At 54.5% G+C, this 19,778-nt stretch overlaps 1 protein-coding gene across 2 annotated transcripts; it reads left to right on the forward strand.

The window, feature by feature from the left end:
• The first annotated feature begins 1,528 nt into the window (after window positions 1–1,528).
• LOC121490798 (cytochrome P450 2D15) lies at window positions 1,529–5,492 on the forward strand. Of its 2 annotated transcripts, none has more exons than XM_041754814.1 (9): window positions 1,529–1,846; window positions 2,486–2,657; window positions 3,068–3,220; window positions 3,311–3,471; window positions 3,758–3,934; window positions 4,087–4,228; window positions 4,366–4,616; window positions 5,009–5,150; window positions 5,246–5,492. In XM_041754814.1, the coding sequence occupies exons 1-9, from the start codon at window positions 1,658–1,660 to the stop codon at window positions 5,422–5,424; spliced, it is 1,566 nt and encodes a 521-aa protein (XP_041610748.1). In that variant the 5' UTR covers window positions 1,529–1,657; the 3' UTR covers window positions 5,425–5,492. The 2 variants fall into 2 exon arrangements, with proteins under 2 accessions (XP_041610748.1, XP_041610747.1); XM_041754813.1 differs by having other exon boundaries at window positions 1,531–1,846; window positions 4,429–4,616.
• Window positions 5,493–19,778: the final 14,286 nt, after the last annotated feature.

Below are 19,778 nucleotides of genomic sequence, written 5' to 3' on the forward strand. Positions count from 1 at the left end.
GAGGGAGGGAGAAGGGGGAGATTCAGGGCGGGGGGGGGGGTGCCTCCTCCAGGCCCTGCATCAGCGGGGGGAGAGAATACTCCAGCTGCTTCCAGGATGAGAGTGGGCTGCACCCCTGGGGTGGGTGCGGGGCTTGACCCCCAGGGAAGACCTTCTCCCCACCCTCTGGGTTCTACCTCATTGGAGGGAGTTTTGGCCTCACTCATTTAGCGCTTCAGCCTCAATTCCCACCCCTTTGGTTGTTGAGGAAGGAGCGGGGCCTGGCGGGGCGAGGTCACCCCCGGACTTGGAGGGGCAGCAGGGCTGAGCAGGAGGAAGGGTGTGGGGGCCGCGGGCACTGGTGTGGGGGGCACAGAGGCCGCATCTTCCCTGCAAAGGACCGCAGAGTTGGGTGGAAGGGACGGGGCTGGGCCAGGGGCACTGGCAGGGGGGGAGAGGGGGTGGCCCGGGGGTGGGGGGGGCAGCCTGAGAAGCCTGTCCCTGTGCTCCTTGGGGCACGCCTGCGAGGGTGTAAAGAAATTGTGTCCCGCTTCGTCGCCCCTCGTCCCCTCGTCTTCCAGAATGGGTCTGAGCAGCTGACATTTGAGGGCAGGAGGAGGAGGAGGCAGGCGCACCCCGCAGAGGCCTGGGGCACATGTCCTCTCCAGGCCACCCTCCACCTAAGTGGGCAGCAGCCCAGCCGCGGGTCCCCGAGTCAGGCAAGTGGGCAGGCACGAAGGAGGGGCATCACGGGTGACACCAGGAGGTCCGAGGACCAGTTGGGAGCGAATCTGGGAAGGAGCTCCGGGGCATTGAACTGGCCCATCTGGGTGACCGGGGAGCCCTGAAAACAGCCCCGCTGCCCCCCCGCCCCCCAACGCACACTCACCGGGCCATGCCAGCCCCAAGGAAGCCGCTTGCCACCACCGCAGGCAGCCTCCGGGCAGCCCCTGGGGACCAGGGACCTTGGCGCTGGCTCCCAGAGTGTGGGTGTGTACGTGCGTGCCCGTGATCGTGTGTCAGTCCTGTGGGTCGTGTCGGTAAATGTGTGAGCGCTTTGTGGTTGCGTGGTTCCATGAGTGTGAACTCGTGTGAAGTGAGACAACGCTGAGAACGTCACCCCCCCACAGTCCCTCTGATGCTGTGACATCCCCACGGCACTGGGCAAGTGCTAATAACAAACTTGGAGGTAAAACCGCACAGGAGGAGGCAGGTAACGTGAGAAGGCGAGAACGCGTCCCCGGAGACAAGGCTGTGACCATGTTGTGGGGCATGAGCCTAACATGACGGGTGGTGGCAGGATCAAGTCCAGGGACCCCGGGATTCTCCCTGGGGCCTGTCGCAGAGCTGCAGCGTCGGGCTGAAGGTGAGCCTCTCCCCGCCCCTGACCCCACTACTGTGGGTAAACACCTGAGTGCAGTGGGCACAGGACTCCTGTGGTCACCCCTGCACCTGAACTCCCCTGCACCTGACCCCCACCCCCCCGCACCCTCTGGCAGCACTGTCGCCCTGACATATTGACTCAGGGCAAAGGCCGGTCTCAGCTCCCTTTAGAAAGTGAGGCCAGGCCGGTTGAGCGGACAGTGCGGGGAGAGCACCCTGGCTGGCCGGCCCCAGGTCCCTGGTGTGGTGAGGGACACCGGCGTGCCCCACGAGCCCAGTGGGCACTGAGACAGCTATGGGGCTGCTGACCGGGGACACGCTGGGGCCCCTGGCCGTAGCCGTGGCCATCTTCCTGCTCCTGGTAGACCTGATGCACCGGCGCAGGCGCTGGGCCACACGCTACCCCCCGGGCCCCTTGCCAGTGCCCATGGTGGGCAACCTGCTGCAGATGGACTTCCAGGAACCAATCTGCTACTTCAGCCAGGTAAGGAAGGTGGGGGGCAGCAGAGACCTGGGGACCCCCTAGCAGCAGACAGTGGGTGGCAGGTGGAGCTTCAGGCTGCACAAGGAGATGGGAAGATGATGTCCAGGGCCTGCAGGACCAATTGGATTTTCCAATCAAAGGTCAGAGAGAACCAAGGCCTGGAGTGGAGTGTGGCCTTGGCGGTGGATTTGAGAGCTAGTTGGGCAGCCCTTAAATTATGTGACCTGGGTCCCTTCTGGTTCCTTCAGGAGGAAAAGTTGTGAGAATAGGGGAAGGAATTCTGGACGGGGGAACCCCATCTCAGTCAGGAAACCGGGGCTAACATAGGTACAATGACAGGTACAACTCTAGCCGCTGTGGGTTCTTGAGCCTCAGTTTCTTCACTTGTAGAATGGGATCCTAACATGGCCCACTGACAATTTTGGCGACCTTTGCAAAGTCAGAGCTAAGAAGAGGTCTGATCCAGCAGCAGCCCCTCCTCCCTAGAGAGTGTGACCCCGGGGTCAGGGGGCCAGATCTGGCCCTTGCACCAGAGAGCTGCTGGCCCCAGGGGTGCCCCAAGGCTAGCACCCCGAGACTGGGGGCCTGCAGCCTGGTGGGGACCGAACTTGACCCCCACCCTCCACCCGTGGCCTGCAGCTGCAGGGCCGCTTCGGAAACGTGTTCAGCCTGGAGCTGGCCTGGACGCCGGTGGTCGTGCTCAACGGCCTGGAGGCCGTGCGCGAGGCCCTGGTGCACCGCAGCGAGGACACTGCCGACCGCCCACCTATGCCGATCTATGACCACCTGGGTTTCGGGCCAGAATCCCAAGGCAAGCGGCGGAGGGGCGCAGCCCCGGGCCTGGCGGGGATGGGCCAGCAGCGACAAGCCCCGCGGGGCCACGCGGGGCAGGATGGTGGCGCGCACGGCAGGGAAGAGGCAGCAACCTCGGAGGGGCGGCAGGTGGAGGAAGGAGTGGGCGCCGGTGCCGGGTGGGTGGCGGCAGGATGAGGGCGGGCCCAGGGCCCGTGGGAGCGGGAGAGGTCCTGGGGCGGGCGGGAATGAGGACCCAGTCGGTGGGGCGAGCCGAGAAGCGCCGGCGAGCAACGCGGGCAGAGACCTGTCCCCCGCGGGAAGGGTTCAGAGTGGGCGCGATTTAGTCGGGGGGGGGGGGGGGGGAGCCCCCGAGGCCCCGCCCCGCCGCGGAGCCCCGCCCACGGTCCGCCCCTCGCCCGCCCCCAGGGTTGTTCCTGGCGCGCTACGGGCGCGCGTGGCGCGAGCAGCGGCGCTTCTCGCTGTCCACCCTGCGCAACTTCGGCCTGGGCAGGAAGTCCCTGGAGCAGTGGGTGACCGAGGAGGCCTCGTGCCTCTGCGCGGCCTTCGCCGAGCAGGCGGGTGAGCGGCGCGGCGCAGGCCCCGGGGCGCGGGGATGCGCGGGGGGGGGCGGGGGGGAGGCGAGCGCGGACCCGCCCGCTGCGCCCGCAGGACGCCCCTTCGGCCCCGCCGCGCTGCTGAACAAGGCGGTGAGCAACGTGATCTCGTCGCTCACCTACGGGCGCCGCTTCGAGTACGACGACCCGCGGCTGCTCCAGCTGCTGGAGCTCAGCCAGCAGGCGCTGAAGCAGGACTCCGGCTTCCTGCGTGAGGTGCGCGGCGGGGAGCCCCAGGGAGGAGCGCGTGCGCGGGCTGGGGGGTCGCGGGCGGGGCGGTGGGGCACCTGCGCCTCCATCGGAAGCCGCCAGAGCCCCCGAGATCTAGAGGCGAGATTGATCCTTCAGGGGTCCCCGGGGCCAGGAAAGAGGATCGAGGCGGACTTAGGGCGGAACCGGGTCAACGGGGGGGGGGGGGGGGGGGACACCCTGGAGGCGGCGGGGACCAGACTGGTCGCGGCGAGCCCCTGAGCACAGGCAGGGCCCAATCTGCGCCCCGCAGGCCCTGAACTCCATCCCCGTGCTCCTGCACATCCCGGGACTGGCCAGCAAGGTCTTCTCAGCGCAGAAGGCCTTCATAACCCTGACAAATGAAATGATCCAGGAGCACAGGAAGACCCGGGACCCCACCCAGCCACCCCGACACCTGATCGACGCCTTCGTGGATGAGATAGAAAAAGTGAGGTGTCCGGGACAATGGTTGCAGGATGAGGGCCCCAAGAACCAAGGCCCACGAAGGTGGGGCCGTGTATCACCCAGTGGGTGCAGGGCGGGAGGCCATCTGGGGGCTCTCTCCCTCTGCCCCAGAGCTCACCCTCTCACATGGCCTAGGCCAAAGGGAACCCCAAGACCAGCTTCAATGAGGAGAACCTGTGCATGGTGACCTCTGACCTGTTCATCGCTGGGATGGTGTCCACCTCAATCACGCTGACCTGGGCCCTACTGCTCATGATCCTGCACCCGGACGTGCAGCGTGAGCCCAGCCTGGGGGTGGGATGGGATGGGGGAGGGAGAGGATGGACAGCCTGGGGTCCCTTGAGCTTGGTTTGGCCCCCAGAAGCTCCGAGTGGAGGCTGGGACGTGGCTCAGAGGTAAGAGCTGCCTCCACAGGCATCAGACGTCGGAGTCCAGACCCCTGGGTTCTGATCACTGTGGGGATGCTTGTGTGTCCAGGACGTGTCCAGCAGGAGATAGATGAGGTGATAGGGCGGGAGCAGTTACCAGAGATGGGAGACCAGACCCGTATGCCCTTCACCGTGGCCGTGATCCATGAGGTGCAGCGTTTTGGGGACATCGTCCCACTCGGTGTGCCCCACATGACGTCCCGAGACACTGAAGTGCAGGGCTTCCTCATCCCCAAGGTAGGTCTGCAGGCCTCCCTCTGCCGTGGTCACAGCCTGATGCTGGGGGTGGGGGGCAGCTGGGGGGACGGGGAGGAGAGCAGAGGCTGGGCCAGCCCCGCCCCTTGTCCCTTTAGAGCTGACAGGCCGCTGGGGAAGACAGGCTGAAATGTGCCACAGCATGCTGGAGGAGCCTGTGCACAGGGACGGGTGGCCGTGTGGGCGCCTGCGGGTGGGGAGTCCCTTAGCCCTGCCATGGGGACAGAGAGGGTGCCGAGAAGCTTCTGGGGCCAAGGGGTTATTCAAAGGGTCCAGGAGTGCGCCAGGCAGAGTGTGTGCCCATGCATGTTTGGTGGCAGGGGCCCGGGCATCCCGTGGCCCAGACCCCACCCACGCCAGGCATCTCCTGCCAGGGGACGACACTCATCACCAACCTGTCGTCAGTGCTAAAGGACGAGAAGGTCTGGAAGAAGCCCTTCCGCTTCTACCCTGAGCACTTCCTGGACGCCCAGGGCCACTTCGTCAAGCAGGAGGCCTTCATGCCCTTCTCTGCAGGTGCGCGGGTGCCCGGCTCGCCGACCCCTCCGGAGGGAGTCTTGGAGGCTGGGGCCTGGCGCCGGGCTTACTGGGCGCTCCTTCCCCACCCGCAGGCCGCCGCGTCTGCCTCGGGGAGCCCCTGGCCCGCATGGAGCTCTTCCTCTTCTTCACCTGCCTCCTGCAGCGCTTCAGCTTTTCAGTGCCTGCTGGGCAGCCCCAACCCAGCGACCACGGGGTCTTCACCTTCCTGAAGGTTCCAGCCCCCTTCCAGCTCTGTGTGGAGCCTCGCTAGGGGCAGGAACCACCCCCCCAGCTCCTCAGCAGGGGCCCGAGGTACAATAAACCAGTTTGGTGGCTCCATCCCGGCTTCCAAGTCCCTCAGGGCCCTCTGACCAGCCGCCGGTGGCGAAGGGGGGCCGTAGCGGCCTCCCCAGACCCAGCCCTGACCCCAGCCTGCTCCATCCCTATCTTGGACAGATGAGGTCTGCCGAGGGTCAGAAGATGGAAGCTCACCCCCTAGTTGCCCACAGAGCCCCAATACTGGCTACTTGGTTAGTGACCATGTCTATATTTAGGTCCTGGTTCATGGTGGGAAAATCTAGAACAAGCTGCTGAGAGCCCTCAGCTGGGCCCTAGTGGGGCTGAGAGGACCCCGCTCAGCCTGGACACCCACATCTCAGGTCCAACACCACCCACCCCACCCCACAGGCCAGCAGCTCGGCCGGCACCAACTCCTCTATCCCATTCGTCTATGACACCCCCAAAGGTGGGGGACTCCGGGACAGCCATGAGGGATGTTCCAGGTTAACACCCGGGGCACAGTCCCCAGGTGCCCCAGCTTTCCCTGGGAAGCCTTTGGCCATCCAGGGGCCGCCTCCCTAAGCCTTTCAGTCACTCAAAACCGGGTGAGACCCCCTTCCCCAGCCCCCAGGGATGCCTGTGTCCAGGCGCCTGCCCCAGAGCTGCCGTTTACAGCCAGGCTGGAGGAGGATGACACTCATCTGGGCTCCACCCAAGAGCACAGTCCAAGTGTCTGGGTCAAGCTGGGTTCTCAGGAGACTTGGCCAGCGGTCGGCAGTGGGACCTGTGGGCCACAGGCATGCCCCAGGGATGGGTCAACCTTGGGCCCGTGGAATGGCCAGAGGAGGGGGAGGCCACCCTGGCTTTCATCCTTGCCCTGCTGGGATACTGTGTGACCCTGGGCCAGTCCCTCCCTGCCCTGGGCTGCTGGGTCCTGTCATCCTGCTCTGACTTCTGGGGCTGTGACCCCATTAGCCTGGAGCCCCGGCCGAGAACAGGACTGCTGTCCCCCTGTGCCCACCCCCACAATTAGCTGCCTCTGGACTGGGCCCCTGGGCAGCACCTGATGGTTTCTAGGTGTGCCGCTTAGCCCAGTCTTGGGCAGACCCCCTGGTGCATTTAGAGAACAGCCTGGGGACCAGAGACATTCGGTTAGAGGCACCCCACTCAGCCAGGCCTCTCTTTCCAGAGGACACCCCTCCACCCTGTACCCAACAGCATCCCTGACAGACGTCCCACCAGCACCTTCTAAATGCACTCCTGACGTGGAGCTCCCCCACGTTCAGGGAACTTGCTCTGTCCCTTGGCTCCGAGTCAGAGGGCCTCTCCAGAGTAGCAGGTGTGGCAGGGAGTGTGGATGGGGCCTCACTGGGTTTTGATGAAGCCCCAGAAAGGAAGTAGCAGGGCCTGCAGAAGCAGCAAGTCTGCATTTATTGGGTGCTTGGTCATTCGTGGTTCTGAGTCTTCGGGATGTCAGGGGCTGGGAACCAGTCCAACCAGAGCTTCCTCAGGAGCTGGGGGACCCAGCCCCCAGGCCTTCCCTCCTTACTCTCCATCTCAGAGGCCTCTACGAGCACAAACAGGCATGCCCTGTGGGTCCCCTGCTGGGGAGGGACCTTTCCCCAGGGCCAGGGCTCCCTCTGACGCTGTTCCTCCAGCCCAAGGGGGGAGGCCTCAAGTTCCTGCCAACCAGGAAGATGTTCAGGGGGGACAGGCATCTGGCTGCCAGGGCTTCCTCCGCCCCACCCCAGGGTCAGGGGCCTGAGAGGAGCCAGTGTCTGTGCTGTTGCTGTGTCCCCAGGTTAGGGAGGGAGGTGGGCCTGCTGCAGGGCTGTGGGGCCGGCGGTCTTACCAGAGGCGTATACTGCAGTCTCCTTGCGGACCTGGGTGTTTTCCTGGGAAGAAAGACAGGGCACAATGGTGGGAGAAGATAGGCCCCATGTTACACAGACAGGGAAACTGAGGCCTCGCTTCACTGGAAGTCGGGGGAGGCAGGGTTCAGACCCACTCTTGGCTCACACCATGGCTGCTGCCTCTGGGCTCTGTAGGGCCCCTTGCCCCACTGGGATGGCAGTTTGGCCCAGGGGTCTTGGGTGCCCCATCCCCCCAGCTCTGCCCTCCTTCCCATGACCTCCATCCTGCAGTGCTCCTGGGCTTCTCAGTAGGACGGTGCCGGGAACATTCCAGCTGGCCCACCCGCCTCCTTACCTCCCAGCCTGGGACCCCTGCCACCTCTTCCTCCTCAGCCACCTCCTTCCCAGCGGGCCCAGGGCCGGCTGCTTCCCCCTCACGCTGAGACAAGATGTCAGTCTCCCCCTCAGGGGCAGCACCATTCAGTCCTCCCTTCGCCTTGGGGGGCACAGCCTGCAGGGGGATCAGGAGGGTGGGATATGGGCAGAAGGGCCCTCCCCCTCCTGCCTTGTTCTCTGGCCTGCGGTGTGTAGTTGTGTCTTCCCAAGGGAGTCCTTCCCTTCTCAGCGGGTTGCCAGTTTCCTGGGACGCCCCCGCCATGAGCTGGGGTGTCTCCCCATCTCATGGAGTGCTGACAAGCGAGCCTCGGCCGGGGCAAGCCTCACTCACCTCAGAGGCTGGCTTCTTCTCGCTCTTGACTCTGCGTCTCTGCAGAAGCAAACAGGAGAGTGATTCACAGCTGTGAGCAGCTGGGGGTCCTTCCCTGCTGCACCTCCTCTCTGTACCCACCCAGGGTGCCCAGGCCAATGCCCCACATCCAGGGGGCCCCCAGCCCTTACCCACCTGAGTGGTCACGGGGTAGCACTTATCCATCGGCCCCCACACTGGCCTCAAGGACTCCCCTACGAGCTGCATGACGAGGAGAGAAAGGATGGAGGGAAGGCTGAGGTGACCTCTCAGGGTCACCTCAGCTACACACTAATCCACAGTCAGTGCCTACATACACAGATACCTAAAAATTACCAGTAGTTTGAAGAAAAAAAAAGTTCAAGTAAATAACTGATGTCTTTAGAAAGTTAAAACTTAGCATTCATGAAACAAGAATTAGACTCTAAAACGGAGATGTTCAGGGCGCCTGGGTGACTCAGTGGGTTAAACATCTGCCTTTGGCTCAGATCATGATCCCAGGGTCCTGGAATCGAGTCCCAGGTCAGGCTCTCTGTTCAGTGGGGAGCCTGCTTCTCTCTCTCCCTCTGCCTGCTGATCCCCCCCTGCTTGTGCTCTGTGTCAAATAAATAAATAGAATCATAAATAAATAAATAACAGAAATGTTTAAAAAGCCTCCAGTTTTTAAAAACAAAAATATGATAGAATACTGGGAGGGAAAAATCCAATCAAAATGTAGAAGGTAAAGTCGAAAAAAAAATTTTCCCGAGAAAGAACAGAGAAGAGATCAGGAGCTCCCACTGCAAACTCCTAGAGCTTTCTGAGAGGAAACAGAGACAGCAGATTGAAGTGGCAGGGAGAGATACCAGATAAATATGTCCCTTTTTTATCAAGACCATTTCCCAAAGATGAGGGATGTGAGTTTCCAGAAGAGAAGGAATCACCAAGTGTCCAGGACAATGGATGAGGGAGATCTATCCCGAGTTTTGTCATCAATACATTTCAGAACCCTCAGGACAAGGAACCCAAAAACTTCTAAATACAAAGAAAAAAAGCCTGTTTTAGGAATTCAACTTTCGTCAGACTTCTTTTTGAAAGTCTTTGAAGCCAGAAGACAAGGAAGTTGGATCTTCAAATCCTATGAGAAAAAATATTTCTAGTCTAGAATTCTATACCTACCCAAACTCGTAGTCACATATGAATTAAGACCATGGCAGACATGTAATATCTGAAGACTACCCCTCAGGAAGCAGAGGTTCCCCTGGCGGTTGCATTCCATCAAAATAAAGGAGTGACAGGGGCTCCCCAGATTGCCGAGAAAGGGAGGTCCCAGGGCAGCTGAGCATCCTGTCCCTATGGGAACAGTGGGAGGGCCGCCCGTGAGATACGCTCTGTGAAAACCATCAATCCATTAAACACCTAATTTGTGTAAATCTACTGCAAGGGGATTGATATTTTTGGCAGAGAGCCTGGGTATATTAATTGTACGTAGAGAGAAAGCGAATAGAAAAAAGAGGCAAAAACAAAATGACACGCCAAGAAGAGTAACCACGGTACGTGACTCAGCGTGGAATACTATTCTCAGTTTAAAAATGTCAGCCCTGGGGATCCCTGGGTGGCGCAGCGGTTTGGCGCCTGCCTTTGGCCCAGGGCGCGATCCTGGAGACCCGGGATCGAATCCCACATCAGGCTCCCGGCGCATGGAGCCTGCTTCTCCCTCCGCCTGTGTCTCTGCCTCTCTCTTTCTCTCTGTATGACTATCATAAATAAATAAAATTAAAAAAAAAATGTCAGCCCTAAATGAAGATTTATAGTGGGTTTTAAAAAAAGATTTTATGGGGGATCCCTGGGTGGCTCAGTGGTTTAGCGCCTGCCTTCGGCCAGGGGCGTGATCCTGGAGACCTGGGATGGAGTCCTGTGTCGGGCTCCCTGCATGGGGCCTGCTTCTCCCTCTGCCTGTGTCTCTGCCTCTTGCTCTCTCTGTGTCTCTCATGAATAAATAAAATCTTAAAAAAAAAAAAAAGATTTTATGTATTTATTAAAGAGAGAGAGAGAGAGAGTAAGCACGAGAGCCCAAGCAGGGAAAGGAGGAGAGGGAGAAGCAGGATCCCACCCACCCACCCAGCAAGGAGGCCAATTGCAGGGGCTCAACTCCAGGACCTCAGGATCAAAACCTGAGCCAAAGGCAGAAGCTTAACCAACTGTGCCACTCAGGTGCCCCTATAGTGGTTTGGTTTTGTTTTTTAAAGATTTTATTTATTTATTTTAGAGAGAGAGAAAAAAACATGAATGGGGGAGGGGGGACGGAGAAGCCAGAGTCCCTGCTCCCCAGTGTGGGGCTCGATCCCAAGACCCCTGAGATCATGACCGGAGCTGAAATCAAAAGTCAGACACTTAACCAACTGAGCCCCCCAGGCACCCCTACAGCGACTTTATTTGTAATTGTCCCAAACTGGAAACACCCAAATGTCTCCTAGGCGCAGAGCAGACAACCTGCAGTCCTTCCCATGGAGGACACCCGTTCAGCAGCGAGGAGAAACAAGGTGCTGCGCCTGCACCCAGAGATGTCTCAGGTGCACCAAGTTCAGTGAGGGACCAGACTACACGCAGGGTGCCCCCACTTACAGGACAATCTTGCAAAGCAAAACTATAGGAATGGAAAACTGTCAGCTGGACGCGGGGGAGGGGAAGGCCAACTGCACAAGAGTCCAGAGGAATTTTTTGAAGGGACGGCGGGACTGCTCTGTTTCTTAATTGTGGTGGTAGTTACCCCTCTGTCCAAAAAGAGCCCTCGGCCACGGAAGCACAGGGGAGCTGAAAACCCGAAATGATATAAAAATCAGCAGAACCGAGGAAGGCAAACCATGGAAGACTCTCTAACTCTGGGAAACAAAGGGTTGCGGGAGGGGAGGCGGGTGAGGAGATGGGGTAACTGGGTGACAGGCAGTAAGGAGGACACTTTATGAGATGAGCAAGGGGTGTTGTACTATAGAGGTTGGCAAATTGAATTTAAATAAAGAATTTTAAAAATCAGAACGGCAACCATGTTATTTAAAAGATTTTAACAATTGAAAATGTCATTACTCAGATTTAAAATGTCACAATCTGGGCAGCCCTGGTGCCTCAGTGGTTTAGCACCGCCTTCAGCCTAGGGCGTGATCCTAGAGACCCAGGATCAAGTCCCATGTCTGGCTCCCTGCATGGAGCCTGCTTCTCCCTCTGCCTGTGTCTCTGCCCCTCTCTCTCTCTCTCTCTCTCTGTGTGTGTGTGTGTCTCTTATGAATAAATAAATAAAATCATTAAAGAAAATAAGTAATAAAATGTCACAATCCCAAAACACTGGAAGGCTGGAGGGAGGTGGACATGTGTGTTGGAGGGGCAGCGAATGTACAGTTGTCCTGGGAGCTAAATCCTCACCGGCTAATGTCTAAATCTGAGAAATGAAGACAAAGCAGGATAAGCTTGCTAATTGGAAACATGGAAAAATGAAAGGCTCCAGCTGGGAAGGTCGGAGGCTGGGAGGATTCCAACCCTGGGGAAAGCACCGGTGGTCGAGCTGGGGCAAAGGCAGCCATTTTTTGGTTCCAGGTCTTAAAATTTTAAAGCACCAGATGACATAGAAGCATAGCTTTGATGACAATAAAACTTTTTTTAAATGGAAATTTGACTAGTAACTTTAAACAACAAAAAGAAAGGAAGCAGAGTTGTACTCTGTGGTCTCCATCCAAGGCACCCAGGGCTTTCCTCGGGGCTTCCAGCCTCTGGAAGGTCAGCCAGGAGGTGTCACGCATCTACTCCGTGTTTCTGGGCCACAGACGACCTGTCTCTATGGGAGTCCCCTGTTCCCAGCCGCATTGTGCAGAGAGCAGGAGGCCTCCGGGGATCAGGAATGTGGTCCTCTCCTGTCACCCTGGCAGCCTGGATCCAGGCACTGTGTCCCTGGGGGCTGTTTCCCATCTACATGAGATGCGAGCTGCAGGGCTGCTGTGAGGCTTGCAGGACCTAACAGGTGGACAGCACGTGTTTCGGCATGTGGCCCTAGGTGGGTGCTCGGCACCCATCTGTGTTCTTCTGACCTGGGCTGGGAGCAGGGGCTTCTGCCCTAGGTCCTTGGATCTGGGCCATGGAGGACAGTATGTGACCCCAGGCAGGCTCACCACGTCATCCATATAAGAGCACTGAACCACATTCCAGAGCTACTCACATCAATGAGGGATCATCTGTTTCTTTTGGTTTGTGGACGCCACTGCCACAGAGCCCCAGGATGACTACACAGACAGCCTGTGAGGGATGGAGCCTCTGTTTGGACACCTTACCAGAAAACCAGTGAATTTCTGCAGAGCCCTCACATTTCCCCCTCCCTTTCTCTCTCTCAATCTCTCTCTCTCACACACACACACACACACACACACAGTTAACAACCAAGGAGCGTGACCTCTACTCAGGCTACAGTGAGGCTACCCCGGCCTCTAGGCCTCCTCAGTGCCTACCTGGGAAGGTTCCCCAGCAATCTCGTGGTCAGGGGCTGGCTTCCCCACAGACCCCTGAAAATAGTAGTATACCACTCCTGCAATGAGTGAAGAAAGACTAATTAAAACATTTAAGAGTGATACCATTACTCTAAAATGTCAGTATTTATTTACAATATACCAGAAATTGTATCCCTTTAAAGTAAACTTGGAAAGAAGCTGGGTGTTAAATTTTTTTTAATTTTTATTTATTTATGATAGGCACACAGTGTGAGAGAGAGAGAGAGGCAGAGACACAGGCAGAGGGAGAAGCAGACTCCATGCACCGGGAGCCCGACGTGGGATTCGATCCCGGGTCTCCAGGATCGCGCCCTGGGCCAAAGGCAGGCGCCAAACCGCTGCGCCACCCAGGGATCCCAGAAGCTGGGTGTTAATGTGTATGAGGGAAGTTGGATTTTTTCCACAGGTGTGCAGGCAAACATTGAAGACCACTGCTATAGGACGTGAGGTTGTGTGGGTTTCGGTTCATGGGTTTCCAGGGGGAGGGGGGATTTCAGAATCAAACATGGGTTCAAATCTGTTTCACTGCAAAGGTACCAAGGGAAGAAAGAGACAGAGGGCAGCCTTGACTCTGAGCAGCACGGCCAGGCCCTGGGAGCCCCAGTAAACAGCCAGAGAGTGGGGCGGCCCTGAGGCCAGAACCAGCGGGCCGCCCCTGCATTCCCCAGCGCCCTTACCTGCAAGAATGAAGACGTGTACTACGTACAGGGGCTTATAGAGCCTGGAAGGAAAGTGGAGTTGAGGGTAGAGCTTGGGTGCCCCATATGCCCTCACTAGTGAGTGGGGACCACCTTCCCTCCCACTCCAAACCCCAGGACTAGCTCCACCAGGGGGATCCAACACTGTGGGTGCGCAAATCTGTTAACTGGATCAGGGCTCTCGGCAGGCACTGTGCCTCCGCCTCCACTGAGAGCCAGACTCAGAGCCTGAACACACTCCTCCTCTTCTTCTGCTCTTGTCTCCCTGGCCCCACCTTGCCTTCCCAGCCAGAAAGCAAGCACCCGGCCCAGGCTGGGCAGTCAGCATTGGACCAGCTCTTCTCCTGGGGTCTTCCAAGAGCCCTACTCTGGGACTGACAGATCCCACAATCCTGATCAGAAATTGTATCCCCAGGACTCGCCCACCTCTTCTGGGACCCCTCCCCCTTGGCACAAGCAGAGCATCTTGACACTGTCGGACAGTGGCTCCCAGGGTGCATGCACACACAGGCGCACACACAGAGGCAGGGCCCACCAGCCAGGGCCAGGCCTTCTGCCCCAACCCTGAGTCACAGAGAAACTGGAACAGTCAAGGAAAGGGGAACAGAGAACTCTATTCTCCTTTCCTTTTAGACCTAAGTGGGCATCCCCTTTCCTGGTCACTCAAGGCACTGGGCCCACCTGAACTTTACCTCTCTCTCTGGCAGCCCAGTCCAAACACCATTTTCACTCTGTGAAGAAAAGATGGTCAACCATCAGTGGGGATCCCTGGGTGGCGCAGCGGTTTGGCGCCTGCCTTTGGCCCAGGGCTTGATCCTGGAGACCCGGGATCGAATCCCACGTCGGGCTCCCGGTGCATGGAGCCTGCTTCTCCCTCTGCCTGTGTCTCTGGCTCTGTCTCTGCCTGTGTCTCTGGCTCTGTCTCTCCTTCTATCTCTCAAGAATTAAATAAATAAATAAAATCTTAAAAAAAAAACCATCAGTGCATCAGCAGGCCTGAGATCCTGTGTTCCTTTACCTGGTGGGGTACGGGCCATGCGATGGGCCAAGCGATGGGCCACCCTCTTCCCCGGGGGGATGGCCCGCTGGTCACAGCCAGGGCCAAACTCAGGACAGAATGGGCTAGCTTGGAAAATGCTCAGAAATTTCTCCCAAGACCTCAGAGTCCCAAAGAAAAGCTGGTTTCAATGCCCTCAGAGCTGGAAAGGCAGTTCTCAGAGAATCAGGATGGGAAAAGGGGTCTGGGATAGGATTCAGGTGTCACTTGACTGAGCATTTGGTATAAAATGACCCCAGATGTACATGGCTAGTTATTTCAGAAACACTGTGCAACAGAAAATATTTGAGAGTATTGGTAGTTTTTAATCATTATCATTTACTCTTACAATTTAGGGAGTCCTAAGGGAAATGCGTGGCCTCCTCAAAAGACCCTCTGTCTGAAGTCTCACCTGCAGTGTGGAACTCCTTATGAGCGAAGCTCACGGTAAAGTCAAGGTCTCCGATGTGATTGGGACCCGATGCCACCTTGTGAGTCTCTGTGCCCCAAGGGAGGGCCCTCATCTCTCCAGGGCCAAGTTCAGAATCTCCCTTCAGCTTTCCACCCTCTCCTCCCCCTGTCCCACCCTCAGCAGAGAATACAGGCACCCCCAGATGGGACTCCCTCGACTCCCTGCCGCCAAACCCACCCATCCTCTGCTTCTCCCAGGCCCTTTCATCCCTGTTCAGGGAGGTGGCTGCCCTCCGTTCCCTGGGCCATTAGTCATTTCTACCTTGGTGTGAGCAAAGTTATCCAGCTTTTTCCGAGAGGCAGTCTGGAGGAGGAAAGTAAACAGATCCTGAGGGAGAGAGGAAGAGAGGGAGAAGGGGATGCCAGGTAGGAAAGATGGGGAAAGGGAAGCTAAGAGTTGTAAAGCCAATTTTCACCTGCTCAGGTGCTCTACTGAGGGCAGCCTTTGAGCCCACTTGCTGCCAATCTTGGTGATTTCAGCGACTTGCAGAGCACCCTCTGATCATATCAGCGTCCAGGCAGTGTCCTGCTCACCTCTCTTCAAGCTCTAGGGCAGAGCCTGAGGAGGGCATGGGAGCCCAGCTAAGTCTGGGAGGCCAACACCACAGCCCCTCCCTTTTGTAAGGAGAGAGGTGTCTGTGTGTGACATCATGTCTTAGGGGGCTTTATGACAGGATAGCCTCTCCAACTGTGGCCAGAGCAGTTTGTCAAGTGCCACAGAATGGCCTAGATCCCACCAGTCTGAGGCAGCACCTTTGTGGCTGTCTCTCTAGTTCCATTCAATGTCAACACAATGCCCAAGCACTTGTGGTGTGTCAAGTTACGTGCAAAGTCCTGTAGGGATGCAAAGACATAAAGGTGTGTGAGACTCAGTCTGGTCACATAGCACAAGGATATTTTCTGAATCAAAAATAAGAACCTGTGGAAGGAGCCTCGGTGTCCATCAAAAGATGAATGGATAAAGAAGATGTGGTTTATGTATACAATGGAATATTACTCAGCCATTAGAAACGACAAATACCCACCATTTGCTTCAACATGGATGGGACTGGAGGGTATTATGCTGAGTGAAATAAGTCAGTCGGAGAAGGACAAACATTATATGGTCTCATTCATTTGGGGAATATAACAGTGAAAGGGAATAGAAGGGAAGGGAGAAGAAATGAGTAGGAAATATCAGAAAGGGAGACAGAACATAAAGACTCCTAACTCTGGGAAACGAACTAGGGATGGTGGAAGGGGAGGAGGGTGGGGGGTGGGGGTGAATGGGTGACGGGCACTGAGGGGGACACTTGACGGGATGAGCACTGGGTGTTATTCTGTATGTTGGTAAATTGAACACCAATAAAAAATTAATTTATTAAAAAAAAATAAGAACCTGGCCTAACTATTTCTGAGTGTCATCCATCCATTGAACCAGTGTCTGCTGAGCTTCCATTTGGGGTCAGGAAAGATGCTATGGGGAGAGAAAGGCAAACAGGATATAGAGTCTGCCTTTAAGAGGCGTGAAGACATCAAATAGATATTGTCAGATTCAAGACAACAGACTTTACTGTCCTCAAATTACTCTGCATGTAACTAAACAATAATTACAAAACTATGGGGGCACCTGGGTGGCTCAGTTGGTTAGGTGTCTGCCTTTGGCTCAGTTCATGATCCCAGGGTCTTGAGATCAAGCCCCGTGTGGGGCTCCACACGCAGCAGAGAGTATGCTCAAAATACTCTCTCCCTCTCCCTCCTCCTCTGCCCCAGCTTGCACATGTCCTCTTTCTCTCTCAATTTTTTTTAAGTAAAAAAAAAATTACAGAAATATAGATGTTTAAAACTGAGGAGTGCTTAGTTTCATATGTACAAGAAATATTTACCAAGACATATCATATTCTCAATCATAAACCAAGCTTCAATAAATTTAAAAGCTTAAAGTCATTTCTGGGGGACACCTGGCTGGCTCAGTCAGTAGAGCATTCAACTCTAGAGCTCAGAGTTGTGAGTCTGAGCCTCACAGTGGGTGTAGAGACTACTTAAAAAAAAATCATTTCAAGTATGTTCTCTGACCACAATGGAATTAAATTAGAAATCAGTAACAGACAGACCCCTGGAAAATCCCCAACTAAACAACACACATTTAAATAATATTTGAGTGAACTAAAAAGTCTAAAAGAAAGTATTTTGAACTGAAAAAAAAAAGAAAAAATATCAAAATCTGTGGGATGCAGTTAAAACAGTGCATAGAGAAAAAAATACAGCACTAAAAATATCTATATTAGAAAATAACAAATGTCCCAAATGAATCCCTTAGTTTCCACTTTAAGGAACTGGAAATGGAAGAGCAAATAGAGCCCAAATAACCACAAGAATTGAAATAAGAAAGATTAAAGTGAAAATAATTGAAATAGAAAACAGAGAAACAATAGAAAAAATCAGTAAAACCAAAAGCTGGTTTTATGAGGTCAATGAAATGTGTAATTCTGTCAATAGATGAGACCAGAAAAAAATAAGATACAAATGGTCAGTATCAAGAATGATGAAGGTGGGCAACCTGGGTGGCTTGGTGGTTTGACACCTGCCTTCAGCCCAGGGTGTGATCCTGGGGACCTGGGGTCAAGTCCCACATTGGGCTCCCTGCATGGGGCCTGCTTCTCCCTCTGCCTGTGTCTCTGCCTCTCTCTCTTTCTCTCTGTCTCTCATGAATAAATAAATAAAATCTTAAAAAAAAAAAAAAAAGAATGATGAAGGTGGCAATGACACAGAATCTATAGGTACCAAAATGGTAATAAGGGAATAGTATAAACCATACCAATAAATTCAACAACATAGGGATCCCTGGGTGGCGCAGCGGTTTAGCGCCTGCCTTTGGCCCAGGGCACGATCCTGGAGACCCGGGATCGAATCCCACATCAGGCTCCCGGTGCATGGAGCCTGCTTCTCCCTCTGCCTGTGTCTCTGCCTCTCTCTCTCTCTGTGACTATCATAAATAAATAAAAAAAAAAAATTAAAAAAAAAAATTCAACAACATAGAGGAAATGGACAAAAATATTTATTTTTTTTAAGATTTATTTATTTATTTATTCATGAGAGACACAGAGAGAGGCAGAGACACAGGCAGAGGGAGAAGCAAGTTCCTCACAGAAGCTGGATGTGGGACTCAATCCCCGGACCTGGGATCACACCCTGAGGTGAAGGCAGACACCCAACCACTGAGCCACCCAAGCATCCCTGGACAAAATCTTTAAAAGATACAAAATACCAAAGCTCATGCAAGAAGAAGTACATCACCTGATAACACAATGTCTATTAAAGACATTAAATTTTAAATAATTTAAAGTTTCCCACAAAGAAAACTCCAGATCTATAGGGCTTCACTAGTGAATTCTACCAAACTTTTTTTTTAAGATTTTATTTATTTGAGAGAGAGAGAGAAGCAGGGGGAGAAGCAGAGGGAGAGGGAGAAGTAGGTTCGCCGCCCAGCAGGGAACCTGACATGGGACTCGATTCCAGAACCCTGGGATCATGACCTGAGCTGAAGGCAGACAGACACTTAACCAACTGAGCCAGCTAGGCACTTCCTACCAAACTTTTAAGGAATAAATAATACTAACTCTACACAAACTCTACCAGAAAAAGAGGAGAGAATACTTTCCATCTCACTGTATGTGGATAGCATTATCTGATATCAAAACCAAAGATGACACAAGAAAATTATAGGACAACGTCCCTTATAAACATAGAGGGAAATATTATTAAGAAAATCTTGGGATGCCTGGATGGCTCGTGGGTAAGCGCCTGCCTTTGGCTCAGGGCATGATCCTGGAGTCCCGGGATTGAGTCCCACATGGGGCTCCCTGCATGGAGACTAGTTCTCCCTCTGCCTGTGTCTCTGACTCTCTCTCTCTCTCTCTGTGTCTCTCATGAATAAATAAAATCTTTTTTTAAAAAAAGAACAAGCAAGTTAAATAAGGTATTTATCAATAAATAGCTTCCGGGACACCTGGGTGGCTCAGTGGTTGAGCCTCTGCCTTCGGCCCAGGTCATGATCCTGGAGTCCTGGGATAGAATCCCACATCCGGCTCCTCGCGGGGAGCCTGCTTCTCCCTCTGCCTGTGCCTCTGCCTCTCTCTGTCTCTCATGAATAAATAAATAAAAATCTTTTTAAAAAAAGAAAAAAAATCTTAACTTAAGGGGCACCTGGGTGGCTCAGTCAATTAAACATCTGCTTTCAGCTCAGATCATGATCCTGGAGTTCTGGGATTGAGCCTCATGTCAGGCTCTCTGCTCCCTCTCCCTCTATGTGCTCATACTCTCCCTCTCACTCTCTCTCTCAAGTAAATAAATATTTAAAAATTATATTTAAAAAGAAAACCTTTTTTTTTAAATTTATGATAGTCACACAGAGAGCGAGAGAGAGAGAGGCAGAGACACAGGCAGAGGGAGAAGCAGGCCTCATGCACCGGGAGCCCGACATGGGATTCGATCCCAGGTCTCCAGGATCGCGCCCTGGGCCAAGGGCAGGCGCTAAACCGCTGCGCCACCCAGGGATCCCTAAAAAGAAAATCTTAACTTAAAACTAAAAATATATAAAAGGGATAATACACAATACCAAAGCAGTTTATCCTCAGGAATGCAAGGTTGGTTCAACACTCAAAAGCCAATCAACATAATTTACCATGTTAACGAACTAAAAAAGAAAAAGCATATGAGGAACACGTGGTTGGCTCAGCAATTGAGCATCTCCCTTCAGCTCACAGGATCCAGGATTGAGTCCCTGCATCAGGCTCCCTGTGGGAAGCCTGCTTCTTCTATGTCTCTGCCTCTCTCTCTCTCTGTGCCTCTCATGAATAAATAAATAAATCTTTTAAAAAAATAAAAAAGAAAAAGCATATGATTATCTCAATAGATGCATAGAAAAACATTTGATAAAATCAACATCTGTTCTGAAAAAAAAAGAAAACAGAAAAACAAAAACAACTCCTAGCAAACTAGGAGGAGTTGGGAACATTCTTAACCTGATGAAGGACATTAGTGAAAAACTTAGTGC

Source organism: Vulpes lagopus, chromosome 5 (assembly GCF_018345385.1).
Source record: "Vulpes lagopus strain Blue_001 chromosome 5, ASM1834538v1, whole genome shotgun sequence".
In the NCBI taxonomy this organism is placed as follows: domain Eukaryota; kingdom Metazoa; phylum Chordata; class Mammalia; order Carnivora; family Canidae; genus Vulpes; species Vulpes lagopus.

Excerpts from the sequence above, each read along its gene's own strand:
- LOC121490798 (XM_041754814.1), top strand. The coding sequence starts at position 1,658 with ATGGGGCTGCTGACCGGGGACACGCTGGGGCCCCTGGCCGTAGCCGTG. Across the intron at positions 1,847-2,485 it reads CAATCTGCTACTTCAGCCAG|CTGCAGGGCCGCTTCGGAAA; the intron begins GTAAGGAAGGTG and ends CGTGGCCTGCAG. Across the intron at positions 3,472-3,757 it reads ACTCCGGCTTCCTGCGTGAG|GCCCTGAACTCCATCCCCGT; the intron begins GTGCGCGGCGGG and ends TGCGCCCCGCAG.